The sequence below is a fragment of the Cyprinus carpio genome, chromosome A7 (assembly GCF_018340385.1).
Source record: "Cyprinus carpio isolate SPL01 chromosome A7, ASM1834038v1, whole genome shotgun sequence".
Taxonomy (NCBI): Eukaryota; Metazoa; Chordata; class Actinopteri; order Cypriniformes; family Cyprinidae; genus Cyprinus; species Cyprinus carpio.
This window is the reverse complement of record NC_056578.1, coordinates 27961839-27981256: the sequence shown is the minus strand read 5'-3', so window position 1 is coordinate 27981256 and position 19418 is coordinate 27961839. Positions and strand designations below refer to the sequence as shown.

At 38.0% G+C, this 19418-nt stretch overlaps 1 protein-coding gene across 2 annotated transcripts in view; it reads right to left on the bottom strand.

The window, feature by feature from the left end:
• Positions 1-18929, bottom strand: part of LOC109069967 (potassium voltage-gated channel subfamily KQT member 1-like) — a 37743-nt gene extending 18814 nt beyond the window's left edge. Inside the window, exons 1-13 of one of the 2 annotated variants that reach the window (XM_042760648.1) lie at positions 18381-18929; positions 14016-14106; positions 6914-7040; positions 6749-6827; positions 6549-6645; positions 4645-4785; positions 4444-4554; positions 4262-4357; positions 4055-4156; positions 3197-3335; positions 3048-3074; positions 2743-2796; positions 2525-2651 (exon numbers count right to left, since the gene is read on the bottom strand). In XM_042760648.1, coding sequence (XP_042616582.1) covers positions 2525-2651; positions 2743-2796; positions 3048-3074; positions 3197-3335; positions 4055-4156; positions 4262-4357; positions 4444-4554; positions 4645-4785; positions 6549-6645; positions 6749-6827; positions 6914-7040; positions 14016-14106; positions 18381-18676 — 1487 coding nt within the window. In that variant the 5' untranslated portion in view covers positions 18677-18929. The remainder of the gene's footprint in view (positions 1-2524; positions 2652-2742; positions 2797-3047; positions 3075-3196; positions 3336-4054; positions 4157-4261; positions 4358-4443; positions 4555-4644; positions 4786-6548; positions 6646-6748; positions 6828-6913; positions 7041-14015; positions 14107-18380) is intronic. The other variant, XM_042760647.1, reaches the window with a different exon arrangement.
• Positions 18930-19418: the final 489 nt, after the last annotated feature.

The following is a 19418-nucleotide window of genomic DNA, read 5'->3' as shown; positions in this document are numbered from 1 at the left end:
AGGCAAAAGTGATTCTGTATGTGCTTTGGACCTGGGAAATATTTCATATATTTAACAGTTAAATCAAAAACACCTTCATGAACATGGTGTTACTTTAAATAAATAGTTTAGTAGTATGTTCCGCTCTTAGGAAAATATGTATATAATGCATCATACAGAACATTTCGGTGAAATTACCAGCATGGAGATTATTGCTCTGGAAGACAAGAGTGTTTCTAACAAAAGTCACTGTTGCGCTCTTTAGCCCAGAAGCCCATTACGACTAGGACCGCTCTGTCAATCAGGCTATTGTTGGCGTGTGTAGAGCCGCAGACAATGGCTCTTTGTCTCTGCAGCAGTGTAGACGGCCTGGCTTGGCCTCTGCCACTAGAAGTCCTTCTCTGTTTACTGAGAATAAATCAATCTTTTCAGCTCGGGTCTTCTTTGGTAAACCTCACACCACAGCCCTAAAAGACTGCAACAGCAGATACGTGTGAGTACAAATGGGCACTTTCAGATGCACCTGCGTTTACCTTGATTGCATCTTTATACCTGTGTTGCTCTGGACGGGAGTTTATTTTCTTTCATCCAGGCAGCTACGAAAGACACCTTTGTATTTGATATGAAATAACGACTGACTATTTTCTACTGAACTGCTTGATTCAGAACACTTAAAGAGTCTTTCGAAAAGCAACAAATTCATTATTTACCACACCTCATTGCGCTACAACAAATCCTAACATCTAATAGATAGTAGTGAGAGTGTGTAGGTAGTGTTGATATCCTCCAGTGTGTGTTTTAGGAGCACAGCGGTCAGAGAGATGTTTCTGTGGCATTGTTCTTTCCCCACCCCCAATGCAGTCGAACTGTTTCAGCTGCAGGCACGAGGAGGCTTTTGTGCCTCTCCCACCTCTTGAGTTAACAGCCTGGGTCAAAGGTCAGAGCAGGGCAAATGTCCTAAGGGAGAGGAGAGGAGCGAACAGGAGCGAAGTGGAGTGAAGAGGAGAAGAGAATGAGTAAGATGAGAAAAGATGAGCAGAGAGGAGAAGAGACGTTATGGTTCTGATCTTTTTGAGTCCCCACCCTGCTCTGCTGGACATAAACAAATAAACATGTACTCACACCCACAGTGAGCAGGAGAAGAAAGAGAGAGGGAGAGAGAGAGAGAGAGAGAGAGAGAGAGAAGCCAGCTGTTGCCATTGCATCTCAGTGTGAGGCGAATGAAAGCTCATTAAACTTCAAAGATCAAATGAAAGCTTGTAGTGACAAGGCTCCTTTGTAAAGGAGATGCAATATGTCTGCTAAGAATGAGGATTTAGAAAGGAATCATACTTGATATTCTAAAAAAATTATATCTACCTAATTAACATTCAAATTTATTTTAAGTTGCTTTGGTGGAAAACACCAACATTTTCCCACATGATCACATTAATCGCAGTATACAAGCAATGTTGTAATTGTATCAATTCTGAGATTAATATTATTGCTACTTCAGCTTCAGCTCCATCAAGGTCAATGTAAATACACAAGAACTGTGCAGAGAGAAGAAAACCAGTCCCTAGACTACAGTAGCTTCCAGATTGTCTTTCGAAAGATGCATTTTCTTAGTTTGACTTCCTACATCACCCTGTATGAATATAATAAACATTTAAAGCAACAATAGTATGATTTTGCCAGTGTTCACCAAAAGAAACTCCTGCTTTGAAGTGCCAGGAGAAGGGTTTGGTCTACAAAAACACCTCCACTGCCCTCTTGTGGTTTCTCAAAATAAATAAAAGTTTGCGCTGGACAAAAAAAAAAAAAAACCTTTACACCTTTGTATTTTCAGATATTTTAGAGGGTAACAGAGGCCTAATGTTATACGCTGTAGAGTGATGGATCCCATCACAAATGGAAAGGGCACTCTGGATAATGTAATGGACTGTATACCCCCAACAGAGACTTGGTTCATTAGATTATTCAGAGATGGGGTCGCTCCATTGCCTGCGAAAGTAATTGGTTTGCAGTATACACAGACCCTGTGCTGTTCCACAAGCTGAACAACTAATGGGGCAAAAAGATTCTGATAATGGCCTCCACTCAGGCCAAACACAGCCTGGGACATAACCACTCTTCATGGGAATGCTTTGGGGCCCAGAAACATACACCGTACACTTCTTCTAGCCACGTTTTCACTTGAGGTGGGTGGGCTCGGAAAGCTGAGATGTGTTCCAGCAGAGATAGCGCAGATGTGTTAAAAGTGTTTTAACAGATTTGAGCTGAGAATCCAGTGACTGCAGAGATTAGCAGGATGATTAGACCACATTTGCATTTACAGAGGCAATATTGTGAGTGTGAACTGCAGGGGTGTGCTAACTCTGACGCCATCAAGCTAACACTTTTTAATTGCCCATCCACTAGACGTTGCACGACATGTCATCCAGAAGAGTTCTGAAAGATTATAAGTAGTGGAAACTTTCTGAAACTTGAATAACTGACTGTCTGCTGTCTGTGGTTGACATATAGACAGTTTAAATTACTCTAAAAATGGTACGGTCTTACTCACTGAGACACATGAGTGACTGGAAAGAGCGAAATCTCTCGCTCCAGCTCACTTTCCATATCATCTGCAATGCTGCTGCTCCTCCGGAGTGTGGGCCGAGGCTGCACTTCCAAAATCCCAGGTTTTTTCCCTAAATACACACATAACACGCACATCATTTCAAACTGAAACGGCTTTGCATTTTCCAATTACAAAAAAGCCAAAAAGGTTTTGTTACCCACCGGGAGATGAAGAGAACTGGAAAGAGGATAAAGAGTTCCAGGATGGCACCCGCTCTGTGAGAAGATAGATCAGTCACAATGCTTTCAAATGGCACATATGAAATCAAATGATGTGTATTTCATGCCAAGTAATTATACTGTGATGGATATGAAGGTTCACAGACAAATGGCATGTGGTTCAATTAAAGAGTCAGTATTATAATTTTTTTCTGAAAAAAAAAGCAATCAAAGCAGACAGGCATACAGACTGGTAGTTAGCAAGTGAGTACAGACACATGTAGCAATAGACACTAACTGGAGCTCACCACATCTTCTGTGTGTGCTTGCCCCTTCTGTGAGAATGCAGAGGGGAAATGAAGGATATCAGAGGAGAGATGCTTCAAGAGCATGAAAGGTGAAAAACAGAAGAGAGGGTGAAAAGGTCAAAAGTATCCTATTTTATTGTTGGTAATACCTGACTGTTGAATACTGCACACTGTATCTGGCCCACCATCTTTCCCGTCATCTAAGGAGTCATAGGTTATGGAAGGTACGGTAGCAGAACTCAGTCCATCATCCCTGTCATTACTCTTCATTTTCTTCCTCATCTTCATCTGCCCAAAGAAAAAATCCGCAAGCGTTTTTATTGTTAAGTCTGCTTTATTGTCAATTCTTCCACATGTACAGTACATACATACAGAGAATCGAAATTGCGTTACTCTCAGACCCCCGGTGCATACAGATAACACTAACAGTAGAGCCTAAAATCTAGATCAAATATAAAATATAAGATAAAACTATAGAATAAGGGAATGTAAAAAAAGACATAATAGAAAAAAATATAATAAAAATATGGTTAAATAAAAGCAGCGCAAGGCACATGGCAGATAGAGTGCAAACCAGTGAACAAACAGTGCAGATAAAAAGATTTTTAGTGCATAAAAAAAATAGCTTATTCAGTCTGATTAAAGTGACAAAGGGCTCAAGAGCAGTTATTTTGTTGTTGTTGTTGTTTTTAATCTAAGCCCTAGAGACACACACCTATACACTTAACTAAATATAACCATTAAAAACCATTTACTGAAGCCATTTAAAAGTGTTTTTGATTCACTAAAACATACTAAAACTTCAACTAAATATAAAATGATGACTGAAAATTAAAATAATAAATACTATTATACTACATAATTAATACTAAAATAACATTTATTACATCGACACATTCTGAGTAACTACTACTCTTTTCACATAAGTGCCAATGTTTGTGCTTATAAATTTTTGTACCCTGTCTGGTCCATCTGTGCATGCATGTTTAAGTAGGTAGGTAGCCTACCTTCAATTTAGGGCTAGACACTGAGCTGCTGATGTTCTTTTTCACAAATAACTTGTAGGTGGCAGAATCACAGTTTTCTAAGGCAAAACACCTCCAGGATGCTCAGCGTGAGAAAAGAAGAAACAGATTGACGCTGGAAAGTCTGACCATCCTCATGAGTGACAAATAATAAGGAATACTACATCTATATGCAACAGGAAGAGACACCTGTATCAGACATGCAGCTGCAGGAATTTGCCTGTTGAAATGTTTTTGTCTCTGTTTCTGCTGCACCTTCAGAGCAAAACCGGAGCCTAGGATTCCCTGTGGGGAAATACTATCATTCTTCTCATACACCGGCCTGCTGTTTGAGGAACAATTGTTCTGGCTATTAAATCTCTGTAACTTACAGCAGGGAGGGCAAAAAAGGAGATGGCAAAGACAGAGAAACATGATGCAATGGTCTTCCCGATCCAAGTCTGAGGGACCTTGTCTCCATAGCCAATAGTGGTTACTGTCACCTGAGCATATGTACAGAAAAGACACTGACATGCAACACCCATTACTCAAAATGATCCAGTTTATTGGTGTTTGCCATTGTGTCTACCTACCACACCCCACCAAAGAGCATCAGCATAGCTGCTGAACTCTGTGAAACCTCTATCATCCACGGCATCCTTCTCTGCCAGATACACGAAGTAGGAAGAGAAGATAAGTCCAAGGAATCCGATATAAAGAGTTGTGATCAGTTCCTAGAAAGAGGAAACACTTATAATTGTACGACCTTAAATCTTAAATGATGTTTTGCAGCTTTAGCTTTGGGTAGAGATTTCCTGATTCAATTTGATTCTGATTCACATTCTCATTTTATGATAAAATGCTATCTTTGCTAATGCTGTAAATTATATAGGGTGGTGTTTCCTGATTCATTCTGAAGTATTTAGTAATAGTTTCCACTAGTATGTTTTTATTTATTTAAAAAACACACTATTTTATTATCTAAAACACAGAATTGTATTAGAAGTGTATTAGAATACACTTGTTGTGTAGTAGCCAGTGTTCTTTTTTAAGCAGATCCCACGAAGACAACTCATTAGAAAGATGTTCATTGCCATTATTTAGTAGTACACCATCTGTAATGTGTCACATTTATATAATACAGACTGCAAACTTAATGATAACATGTATAAAGTAAACAGAATTTTATGAATCAGTATTAGGACCGTTCAAATGAGGATCATGTTTAATTGGAAAATGAATCTTGAACGACTTAAATAGCGATAATTTCTTGTTGGTTCTAATAAGAACTTTCAATTTTAAGAGTGCAAAATTTAACTGATTCCTAAAACAGTGGCATGTCAATGGACCGCTGATCAGGGTAACAAATATTTTTTAACAGTGTGTGAATGCACATTTCCACGAGAATTAACATTGTCAATAAAATATTTTTTGTATTATTATTTTTGAAAGTCAAATATTAAATATAAAAAAATGGTAAAAACACTTCTGAGAGGGGATAACTGTAAACTTTTAAACTTCTTTCTTCTGACCGTCCTACATGTCCCTATATTTTTCTTAAAGGCATACTTCCACCAAAATGAAAATTGTCATTAATCACTTACCCCCATGTCGTTCCAAACCCGTAAAAGCTCAGTTCATCTTCGGAACACAATTTAAGATATTTTGGATGAAAACCGGGAGGCCTGTGACTGTCCCATAGACTGCCAAGTAAATAATAGTGTCAAGGTCGATAAAAGGTATGAAAGTCGTGGTCAGAATACTCCATCTGCCATCAGATGTGCAATCTGGGTTATATGAATGTTAATGTCATTATATGACTTTATTCAACAAGTCCTTTGTCAACGGTCTCCCCTGTGGCTCTCCATATCACTGTATGCTGTGTATGCTCTTCTGTATCATCCACGCCACAAGGATGGCTGTTTCTACGTGTATTTAGCTTTGATTTGAAAGAAAACAACTCATCCTTGTGGCGCGGATGAGTGACAAAGGAATTGTTGAATAAAGTCATTATTTTTGTTTTCTTCGCTTACAAAATGTTTTCCTGTCACTTCATATAACCCAGATTGTACGTCTGATGGCAGATGGAGTATTCTGATGATGACTTTCATACCTTTTATGGACCTTGACACTGTTATTTACTTGGCAGTCTATGGGACAGTCACAGGCCTCCCAGTTTTCATCCAAAATATCTTAAATTGTGTTCCGAAGATGAACTGAGCTTTTACGGGTTTGGAATGACATAACGACGGGTAAGTGATTCATGACAAAATTTTCATTTTGGGGTGGAGTATCCCTTTAATTGAAAAGTCATTACCAAGTTATTTTTTTCCTATTGCAGTTGGACCAATGTGAATGCAAAAAAAAAAAAAAAAAAATTAAAAAATACTGCTTCAGTTTACTGAGTACCTCTATAGAAATTCAAGAACCTTTAACATCATCCCAAACCCGGGAATGTAAAAAAAAAAAAACAAAAAAAAAAACATATAGCATATACCTGCCGATGTACGAAGACTACTGATCCAAGCAGCCGCCAGGTTCCTCCCTGTCGATCCACATGCAGCATTCGCAGGATTTGAAGAAAGCGGACTCCTCTGTAACAAATCATCATGCCATGGCTTCAATACAATGCAAAAGAGTTACATCTAAGTCTGATTAATCCTGTGCCACAAGGACTTATTACAATATTAACCTTACCTGACAGTAGAGGTGGCAAATACCTGACCTTTAGAGCCAAATGCCAATACAACAATAGAGGCCACCACCACAATCAGGTCTAGAACAAGAAAAACATGTAGACATGCCAATAACAACTATCAGAAAATACACAAAGAAAATTTGAAAATTCATTTACACACTCACCAATAACAGAAATGGGCTTTCGGGCAAAGCGAAGCCTGCCCAGAATTCCCACATATTTACTCCGGCATCCAGATGACCACAGACGTACCACATACTCCAGACCAAAGAAAAGTACTAGCACTAATTCCTAGAGAATGAAAGAGACAGACACACTATGCTTTCACAAAAGAGCACTAAAGGCATATATTATTGATATTACACGCTCCTGACAATGAGAAATGATTGTGACTGAGACATAATGTGAGATTTACTAGAACATAACAATGTAAGTATAAAGAGCTAAGTGACTTGACAGAGACATAATGTACAATGCTGTGCTATAATATAACTCTGAAAGTATAGGGAGGTAATTTATTTGAGCAATGAGACGTCTGCTTTGAGAATGGATTTAGCAATACAGCTTTATTATGTGGAAAATGTGAATGGCTGTCATTGTAGAGCCCTTTGGTGATCTAGATATTCCTCATGAGGAATAATAATGCCTTTTTAAAACATTTATGAGGTATGTCTGGAACAAAATCCTCCACTGTGCTATGCACCTATTGCAACTCAATGCTGCAATCCCATGACTGAGATATATAATGACAGCTCTGTGGACAAAGAATCCATTGAATTAATCGTATTTGTTGTTTGTATGGGATAAAAGATAATAGCCGAGTAATAATTTGGTCATGCATCATTTGGAATGTAGTTTGCAATTCATAAAGCATATAATACTAATATACATGAGATGCGTGTAACAGATGCATATTAACACTGACACAGGGCTGTGTGAAAACACAAGACGGCTGGTTCATGGTCATGGCCAACAACAGCAGTTGCCCTTGTCTCCTTCTTAGAGAAGAGAAAACAAAGGAAGGCTGAGAGTCTGCTGAGCGCAGGCCCTTTGAGAGCTGTGAGGAACCAGACATGTATGAGTTATGAGCCTGGCTGTGAAGCCCTCTGTCACATAAGCAGTCTGGAGAGCTGGATCCGGGTCTGAGAAGAGGCTAAGAAGGAGCTTGGTCAGCTGCCTAGGGACGGCTGCTGGCACAAAGCCGGAGAGTTCACTTGCCTAGCCTGTCTAAATCTCCTCCAAAAATGAAATGAAATTGCAGGCACAGCCCTAGCCTGTGGGATTAGACAGGACATGAGGTTTGAAACAACGCAAAGCAGCAGAAAAGTGAGTTGAAGTAGCTGAGGTCACAGCAGAGGTGAGAGACTGCAAGCAACTAGACTGAAAGTAGGCCAACTCACTGTTTATCAAGTCAAATACAATTGATATTTTTTAGGAATATTTAAAAAAAAAATTACAATAATAATTTTCACTCCTCATTGTTTATTTATCCTATCAAATAAGAACATGAAAACTGCTTCAAGCTAAACTGTGTTTGTGTCAATTATTTAAAATTTTTACTTGTTTTAAAGTTTTTTTTTTATGTTTAAGATTACATAAAATACTTAAAATATTTCAGAACAGTCTTTTCTAACCCTCTAATTATGTCTGATTAGCAGTTCCCACTTTGTTCACTCCGTGCTGCTGGTTCCTCTACTTGCTATCTAATTAAATCTAGGCTTGTGATCACACTGACCAGCTGGCATGCGAAAGGTCTGGGTGGACGGCCAGTGGGCGACAGAGGCCATGGGATCAGTTTTTTTGGGGGGGTGTAGGGTGAGAGGAAACAAGACCCCAGATGCAAGGGCCTCTCTCAGTTACCATGGCGATCAGATATCCCATCCAGAACGCAGCTGGAATGCAGTCACCAGAGTGAGCAGAGGAAGGGTTCACTGTAATAACAGCAAGGTCCAGCTGACCCTTGTCCTCAATCTTATAAGATTACATCAAATATTAAAAATTTACTTACTATGAGCTTGTGACTCTTGGCATTGAGTGACTTCTTCTGCTCTAGCCTTTTATGCTCTAGCCAAAGCAAACACTTGAAGTCCGATAATAAATAATAGACGGTAGCATTAACTAACCCTTCACACTCTTGAAAAGAAAGACACAAAGCAAATCTGTTACTGATGTGACATTGTGCAAACTTTAAGGGAATAAGTGAGGAATTAATGAGCTCTTATATGGATAGTTCAACCACAAAAGAAAATTCTGTCATCATTTACTCATCCTCATGTCATTAAAAACCTGTATGACTTCATTTCATCTAGAGAAAACAAAAGATGTTATTCTGGAGAATGTGAGACAAAAAAAGACCTCCTTTCTCAAAATACCTTCTTTTATGTTCCTCAAAAGAACTCAAGGTTATGCAGGTTTGGAATGACACGAGGGTGAGTAAATGATAACAGAATTTTCTTTTTTGGGTGAAATATTTCACTCTTTAACTCATCTGACTGAAAAGTCATACATTAAAACACTGTTTGAGAAGTTACACAGATTTATCTGTATCTCCCTAAGGTCTTTTAAGGGGGGTTTTGAAGGCAGATCAACGTTTGTGACGAAAAAACTATGTGCAAACTGTAATGAAGCAGAGATCATTTTGCTTCTCACTATTTGCGCTGAAGCTGAGATCATTTCCCAGCTTAAGTGAAAGTTAACATGCCTAGCGTTTTCGACTCGTACATTACACGTCACATCCTGATGTCACGTGTCATTACGGGACCTTTAGGGGTTGTGTGTGAACGCACTCACGTATTCCGGGAAATCACTGGCAGTGTGAAAGGAGCAAAATCTAGTGACCCGGGAACAATTGCCGGGACACATTACCCGTGTATTTTCCGGAATGGCTGAATGAAAGGGGCTTTAGAGACAAATATTTAAAAACTCCAGGGGTTAGCCTTTTACTTCAAAACAGGAAACATCACTTCAGACAAATAATCACACTTCAACCCTAATCACTGCGGGACATCTTCTGGAAAGATAAAAATGCACTGGATAATGTTTAGTTTCTATTCGCTGCCAGTTGAGTCCTCTGCACAATATGATTTTGCTGCAGCCTGGAATTGAACTTCTGGTTTTGTCTGGCCAGAGGAGAACTGGCCCCCCGACTGAGTCTGGTTTCTCCCAAGGTTTTTTCTCCATTTTGTCACCGATGGAGTTTTGGTTCCTTGCCGCTGTCGCCTCTGGCTTGCTTAGTTCAGGACACTTAATTTCCAGCAATATTGTTGACTTGATTGCACAGATGCTATTTAAACTGAACTGAGCTGGATGATGACATCACTGAATTCAATGAGGAATAGAACTGCCTTTAACTGAAAAATGAGTGTTTACTATTGTCATTTTGCATTATTGACACAATATTTTCCTAATTAATGTTGTTCAGTTGCTTTGACACAATCTGTATTATTAAAAGCACTATATAAATAAGGGTGACTTGACTTGACTTGGCTGCACGAATCACAAAAAGCCTTAAAGCTCTTTTGACCAAGAGTTAAAACATTACTGCAGATTGCTCAAATACAGCAATAAATGCTCATTGCGCATTCATGGTGGTTTCAAATAGGAAACATTTCATCATGATATAGGCTTTTGTTCATTTACAGTTTTATTGGCCATTCATGAGGGGCCTCATTCATGGGGGGCTCTCACTGACAAAGAGAGAGACATCTGTGTTCTGTCCAATTAAGGGAGTGCTCTTTCTGTAGCTGATAATTGCCTGGAAAAGGGGTTAGCACCTCGTGGCAGGACTACTGTCCTTGCAACACCTTGAGACAGAGCTTGATGATGTGTTATCACACTTAGCATATGGAGGAAGTTTGGTGACAGCTATGACTCTTCATATGGGCCAGGGGGAAGCATGTGAGATCACAACCCTTGGGTGTGGGATTTCTCAAGGAGCGTGGTGTCAGCACAGTATAGTGTCCTGTGTGACTTCCAGCACCCGTGTGTGGCGTAACGTCCGTGTGACTTCTGCCGCCTACCGATGTTGCGCAGGTAATGATCAACCACTGAGGCTTCACTCCAGAAGTGTGACACACAGAATAGTCTTTTTTCCTCACAGAATAGGCTCAGTTAATAAGTGTTAGCGGCATGTGTGTGGCTAGTAGTGCTATTATGCAGTAGCTCTCTCTGCTCACGGTGAAACAATGTCATGCTAATCTGGATTAACAGGGCCTATCAAGACTATTAGTGGCTGACACTGGAAAAAGACTTAAACCATTGGTTTTAGGTTAATGGTTAATCTGCATTTAGTAAGATTTGCCTGACAAGCTTAGATTAATTTACATAAGCACTTACAATAAAAAAAGAGAATCTGGGGATCTTAACCATGATATCCTACATATGCTAAACCAGTAGCAGAAGGGTGAATGATGTGTTCTATCATTTGTAAAAACAAAGAAATATATATATATATGTGTGTGTGTGTGTGTGTGTGTGTGTGTGTGTGTGTGTGTGACCCTGGACCACAAAAACTTTTTTCTTAAGTGTAAATTTTTCGAAATAGAGATTTATACATAATCTGAAAGCTGAATAAATAAGTTTAATAGGATCTGACAATATTTGGCCGATATACAACTATTTGAAAACCTGGAATCTGAGGGTGCAAAAAAATCTAAATACCTAGAAAATCGCCTTTAGAAGTTGTCCAAATGAATTCTTAGCAATGCATATTACTAACCAAAATTACGTTTTGATAGATTTACGGTAGGAAATTTACAAAATATCTTCATGGAACATGATCTTTACTTATAACTTATCCTAATGATTTTTGCCATAAAAGAAAAATCGATAATTTTGACCCATACAATGATTTTTTGCTAAAAATATACCCCAGCGACTTATGACTGGTTTTGTGGTCCAGGGTCACATATATATATATATATATATATATATATAATTATACAGCGGCTTATTAATGGTTTTTTTGTGGTGGGGGGTCACATATATATATATAGTGACTTCATTGATGAGATTTTTTTTCTGAATTAATTTCTGAATTTAGATTTTCATTGTGGGACATATAATTTGAAAATAAATACTTTGAAAAATATATTTAAAAAATAAGTCATTTTTCTTCATGATATCAGGCCAGTTTATAACCAACAATATATATATATATATATATATATATATATATTGTATATACTGTATAACAACATGCTTGTCAATTAAGTCAATGTACAAATTTCCTCTTCTTATTTTTTTTTTTTTTACCAAATTAAGATGTGTGCTCTAACATGCTTCATAATATGAATACAAAGACTGCATTTCAAAGAACTTGGATTATTTTTCTTCTTTATCATGGACACTCTTATATATCTGTGGCACATAAACATTTTAGTGTTGTAAAGAACTTTTGATCGTGGCTTAGCGTGCATTTTGAACGTCATGAAAAGAGGGCAAGTCTGCTTTTGTTTGCCTCAACAGCTGTGAGACGCAATGTAGAGGGCCATGCCTCATTAAAATAGGGTAGGAATTGGGGGTAGGGATGACATGGTGGTTGGGTCTAAGCAAAGGTTTCATCTCTTAAAACAGGGGTTCTACTTCCTGTGAGAACATCCTTCTCCCTTATGTTACTCCAGTATCCACCCATGCTAAAAAGTATGCTATTTGATTTTTGATGGTTACCCTTAACAGGCAATAGACAACACCTGTTGTGAGCTTGGTTAAGCTCAGAGCTGCTGTAGCCAGATAGCTAATCCAAGAGGGCCTTTTCTGCATCAAGCCCTAGACGGTGGAATTAATTTGTGATGCTAGGCATAGGCTAATGAGCACAATGCATAGATTTAATCCCATTAGCCGGTGGTCGGATTGACCTCTGACATGCAGTCACCATGTTATAATCTCCATCCCTCCCTTTTTCCTTTTTCCGCTGGCCTTAGACAGTTGATTCTCTTTTGTCTCTGTTCCTCGACCTGTAAACAGGCAGCATAAGCTTGCAAACAGGCATATTGCATGCTGGGCAATATTGACTAATCTAGACATATGGCATTGAGGCTCTGGACCTTTGACATAAAAGCTAGCTATTGTTTTTGTAGATGGTATTGATTATGTTCATATTTAACAGCCTCTGTCAGGAGGAAATGCTTCGACGAGCACATTAATTACTTGACAGACTGTGATCTGAATATTGATCAAAACAAAGTCTCAGATGCGCTAACAAGGCCTGAAGCAATTAATGCTTAACAGATACATTGCCATGGATTATTGAACAAAGTAAACAGAATGATTTAAGAGAGCCAGCTCAAGCTGTCATTCTAGACAACAGAACACCTTCATCTTCTGTTTACTGAGCTGCTACTCTGATATAGACTTTGTGGTGTCAGTTACAATGCTGAGAGAGTTTCAGACCTTAAATACATCAAGGCAGTGGTTCTCAAAGTGAAAAGTGTAAAGAGGAAGGCCCAAGTTCTTAAATGATATTTACTTTTGCACATTTAAATTTCCCATGTACGCAATTTCATATTCCCTTTCTTCTTCTAATGGTGTTGACTGGCCAGTTTTGTATGGCAGAGAGAAAGATTATCAGTGAATAACAACTTTTCCTCACAACAAAGAAGACCTGGAAAATAGGGCACTGATAGTTGATTATATTTTTAGACTCTTTTGGAGCTTGACAATTACAATCACATCTTTTCATCTATCATTATTGTGTACCACAGATAACAAAATACTAAAAAATAATATATGGAAAGAAGGGAGTAGGGCGGTTTTTTTTTTTATTTTTATGGACGTTCCCTTTAATATTGCTCTTGTATGAGTGTTTCTTTTTCCTACATTAGACGGGGGCAAAGGTTGTTCTAGTTTCAAAAAGGGGCATTGCCAAAAAATGTTAAGCCATGCATCAAAATAACCATGAAAAGTGATAAACTGCTGCCCTCTGCTGGACACAAACAAGGGCAGTGAACACTATGAGTGAACACTATGGAGAACATGTTAAAGAGGAGTTGCATGCAAATGTGAACATTTCCACTGCCATCTTCAAAAACACTAGCTTGCTTTTGGTCAGAGTTCCAGAGCCTCATGCCACACATCCAGTGTAGTCAATGATCCCTATGTGTTATGCCTGTTTGCTACTTATGCTGCCTGTTCACAGGTTGAGAAACAGACAAAAGAGAATCAATCATCCAAGTCCACTTAGTATCATAGATATTATTAAGAAGCACAATGATTTAGATTCAGTTAAGAATATTTAACATACTGTAAGTCTAAAGCAGTAAGACTCACCACCCAGAATAGTGTTTTATTAGCCAGTGTTTGATACTCATCAATGGTGGACAGCACACTGAGGATCAGGCAAGAAAGCACAATGAGGAATCTGCAGAAAGGAAGACATGTCATTTTAACAACAACAACAATAAAATATTTCAGAATGTTCAGAGGACATTCAAAAAATATATATTTTCTGATTTTTTTTTTTTGACAACATCATTTCTCATGTGCTTTAAACATGTTTGTTAATTTGTTTTACCAAAGCAATCAAATTGTCCAACACCATATGAAGGAGAGCACAAAACAGCTTTTTTGTAATATAAAGATATGAAAGGCATCTATTGATTTAATTAAGAGTAAATTTGATCTTGTAATTAAAAACGTATATTAAAGTAATCTGAGCTGCACATTGTTAACAAGCAGCAATAGTACAACATCAAGTGCATTACTGGTTAGTCTAATTTGTAAATGCTGTTTCTCAGTGTTTGTTTTTGGCAGTGATGCTTAACCCATTACAACAGCTCTAACAGCTCAATAATTCATCAGCCTGATTGCATTAACAATAAAAATGAAACACCAAGAGGTATGAAACCCAGCTGCCACAGTCGAACAGTGCCCAGCTGTTGCCTGTCATCACAAATGCAGAGGGAGTGGCCAAAAATGTAAGTAAACACACAAACATAACCTTGCAAGCAGTCTGTGAGAGACGTTACATGTCAATAAACATGCCAGAGGCTACCGTGCAGTGCAGCGAATAACTGATCTACCAATCCATGGCAGTTAGTTAAGGATTATAAATACAGTAAACAATTGTGTTGCTTACATCAATAAGAGTTAAAAACCACAGAAAATAATCAGGGCAATGCGAAATAGTATTTTGATGAGTGGAGCTAAACAGAATCAAATATGCATCAGGTAATTTGAACTATTCATACCTGCAGAAACCACTGAAATGTATAGTATTTAACCGACTGAAAAAGAAAGGCTGAGGCAGAAACAATGCAACAGACAGAATCAAAATATGTGTGTGCAAACAATGCTAAACTCTGCCACTCTCAAATCAGGCTGATCAACTTCAGTCACCGCTGATTCAAATGCTGAAATAATGACCTAAACTGGGTGCATCAAATTCAGAATGCCTTTTAAATTCCAGTTCAATTCCAGGTGAATTTAAATTGAGGTTGAAGTTATTTTTCATGAACTGAGAAATCACATTTTCCTTGATCTTTTGATATATGACAGGTCAGTATACAATAAAAAAACAACCTGTAAGTTTCAGAACTCAAAACTTTCTCATTAGGTTAAAATCAGCTTTTATTGAAACCAAGCTTTATAATGTGACACTTTATGATGTAACTGTGTGGCTAAGCACCGCCTCCACAGGAGAAGATCAACACCTGCTTCAACAGCACTACCTTTTTAGCCCCGCCCACTGATATGTGCTTGTAATAGGAGAGGAAATACTAGAGAGATGCAAACGCAGGATTACTCCATCAGCAGAACCATACAGATGACATTACTAGATTACAAGACACTGTGTAGTGCAAGTTGCTAAAAATAGTCTTTGAATGGCATGCTTTGTGATCCTAAAACATCTACATCGGATGCGAGCGCAGTTTCTTCATGTCGCGAATCAGTTTCTCTTTCAGGTCAGAAGCGGTGCGAATGCTTGTATGTCAGAAATAGAGCGGGACACCAGTTCACTGTCGGGGATTTGTTGTGTCAATCCGTGCCGCATCCAGTGCAGTCAGAATTGCTGATTATAATGGGTTCTGTTGTCTAGTCGCGTTGCGCTGCTCGCGCAGTGCTGAGTCTGACTAGTGTTAATTCAACAGTATGTCGCAACACATACAGTAAGTGCACTTGGATGGGTTAAAAGCAGAACACAAATCCCGAGTATGGGTCACCATACTTGGCCACATGTCACTTCATTCTTCATAAGTGTGAGTAAACGTGCTTTTACCACTATTGCATTGTCTGTTCCAGAACATTTTATATATACTAAGTATTTATACTTTTTTAACCATATAGATAGATAGATAGATAGATAGATAGATAGATAGATAGATAGACAGAGACATTTCACTCACATACTGCTGGGCAGATAACATTAACACTGTACAGCACACAATTACTAGTTTTTTTTTCCAACAGCATGTGTGTGCACATGTACACAAACAAGGGTCACACTTTGATAAGTGCCTTTCGTTCCCCCATGACTTTGCAGCCTTTGAAGCAGTGATAAGCTTGTGCACATTCTTGGCTAACATATCCTGCCTCCCACACGCACACAGCAGAAGAACGCTTTTGTATTCAGGCGAGACTCTTCAATTACTTGTTGCAGCTAACAGTGTGGTCAAGTGGTCAACTCCTGCTCAAGGCCCTGGGCTAGTAAGGCAACAGGTGGGGATGAATTATGCACTGAGGAGCCCAGAGAGCCCAGTTGTGCCCTTAAGCGATGCAATTAACCTCACTGTCCTCTATAGGGACCATCACAATATTAGTATACCATAAATCACTTTGAATAATACATCACAAGCAACCCGTTAATTACAGACTAACCTCCAACCCTCTGTCTCATGCTCATCATTCTTACAAATGCATTTAACCAAGAATCAGTCAAATGATCCACGATTAGTGAAGCTGTTAACAGTTTCTATACAGCGATGCTACACCCTCACAGTCAGATTCCCATGTTCTCCTGGCAGCTCTGCCCAACACCACTGAGTCACAGGGTTACCAAACCCACAGGGCCCCTGCTGAACAGAGTCACCTCTGCAGCCAAGTTTAGCTGCCCGCTATCACCTCCTCTCCAGCTAGAGATATAGACCATGAAAGGTTCAATGAGTCCAGTCATACTGAGAATTACAAAACGACTACATTCTGCTGCAAAGCATCCTTTTAGGTTATTCATACCACTGTAAAAAGTTCTTAAAGATCAAGTAATACTAGAGAGACAAAAATGTAATTTTTTGTTTAATTAATATTCCAAAAATTATCCCAAAGCAGCTTTTATATTACAATATAATTAGATTTGTTTTAGGAATATAGGAATACAAGGCTAAGCAAAAAGATTGGGATAAGGACATGACAGCTTTTTTAAATGCTTTTTCATGTGCAGAAGCCCCTGCACCACAAATCTTACTGCATTTCCTGACTTTTTAAAGTCAAACCAACAAGCATCATAGGTTAGTTGATTGATGCATGTTTTGAGAAAAATTTAATAATTTACTTTTAAATAATTTGCCCTCTTCACAACATGCACTAGGGCATGATTAATTAATATGGCTGCATTGTTTGACCACTTGCCATCTTTTGTCTTCTTATCTAAAGCAAATGACACTGAATTTAAGGTACACCTTTGTGTCAGTTCATTTATATGAACCCATAATCATGTGTTGCCAACATAATACTTTGCTGTTTGAGGTACAGGGACTTTATCATCATCTTGTATTCATGTAATGAGTACTGAAGTGATGTTATTAGTTCAAGACAACAAGGCTTTGCTTCCTGTACTCTCTTTTATATGCACATTCCTCAAGGAAGTTTAAAAAAAATATTGAACAAAATGTAAAACCATGTAAATAGAGGGACTATTTACATAGACCTCTTGTTAACTTAATCACAAAATATATTGTTATAATAATGCCAGATTTTAACTCAAGGTAACTTTTTAAGTTCCATGAATAAATGTATTAATACGTTGATTAATTCAAACATCAAAAAGCTGTAAACTGTTGCAGTTTTTATATATTATAAACACCTTTTTTGTTTTCCAGGGTACACTCAAAAAAGTCAACTAGCCACTTGTTTGATTTGCAAAATACAAATATGTCTGATTAATAAGAATATAACACGTTTACTTATGTTAAATGATTCATTCTTGTTATTTGTAACTAAATTATTATTCGAAGCAGTGCAAGTTTACTTGATTTGATTAGATGCATAATGGGTGCTACGAATAAATCATGTTCATTCAACAATTTATTTTTTTGAGTGTATCAGTTAATACAACAATATTTAAAACCATGACAGAAGAAGAAGAAGAAGAAACTTCTATGTTGAACTCAACAATAAATGACATAAATTGCAATAAATTTATTATTTATTGTTTTGGAAGATACTTTAGTTTCTGTATGCTGAAGCGCTGCACTGAAGAGAAGATTAGGCTATTTCATGCAAAATGAAAAATGCTAAATGAAAAATGACCTTGAACAATCATCTCGCACAACACTGTACTCTCATCAAACATTTAATAAAAAGCAGTGCCTCTTGCAACAATAAACGAATTTTGAAACTACATTTCTGAATAGGAAAATATATTAATGTCGCAGACTATTTCTTATTCTCTAAACTAAGCAATCAGAGTTAAATACTCACACTGTAAAATGATACACGAAGCATTTCCAACCCGAAGGTCTCTCCAAGAAATTATATACACGTCCTTGAAAGAAGGATCTAGAGAGTGTGGGACGGGTGGCGCTGTACACGGACATGCGGGGATGGAGGTGAGATGCCTGGCGTTGAGTAATCACTGTCGGCTCCGCAGACGCCGGGGAGCTCCTGCCGAGCCGCACACTGTCATTTCGCATGTGCAGAGCTTCGCTCATCTCCAGATCTGAAGGTCCAATAGTCCACGAAGGCTCTGTCGCTGTACTGTGAGGTGGAGAGCTCATGCTGCTGCTGAGAGGAGACTTTCACGCCTGATCTCTCACCCAATTCAAAACTAGTCCAACTTTTGATGGGACGGACACAGATGACTTGGTTTAGTCTGGTTTTATCATCTGCTTCTCCTACGCTCAAAAAAAGTATAAAGCACTTTTTGCATGGCTTCATTCGTGTTTCAGGATGAACAGCAGCGTCTGAGAGTGAAGTGCAGCTGGCAGAACAGGAGGCTGAAACGGCGCATCAGCAGCAGCACTTGACTGTCTGCATGAAACTACATGCATAAATACTCATAACTCAACAGTGAGTGACGTACCATCAAGCACATAACCACATGCCATGCCAACAAAGGTAACTTTGGGAATCGATTTATTTATGTAATTATATAAAAAAGTAAGTAAGTATTATGTAAGTATAAAAAAAAGTTATATTTAAAGTTGTATTTAAAGTTATATAGCTAATGAGCTAATTAGTTTTACAAAAATAAATTAACAGCTTTTGAGAAGTGCAATTAAAACAATTAAGTCATATTAGATTTTATAGCAATAAATCAATTTATATAATATTATATGAATTTATCTTATATGAATGTATATCAGTCTTCTAGAATAAACTGGGTTTTAAACTACATGGTAGCCCCCATGGGCAGTGCCATGGCGATGTCACATTACCAGAATCAACTTTAGTTAGTTACTACTATGTAATATGTAAAAATAAAAATAAAAATTGTTTGTTTGTTTTTTTGTTGTTGTT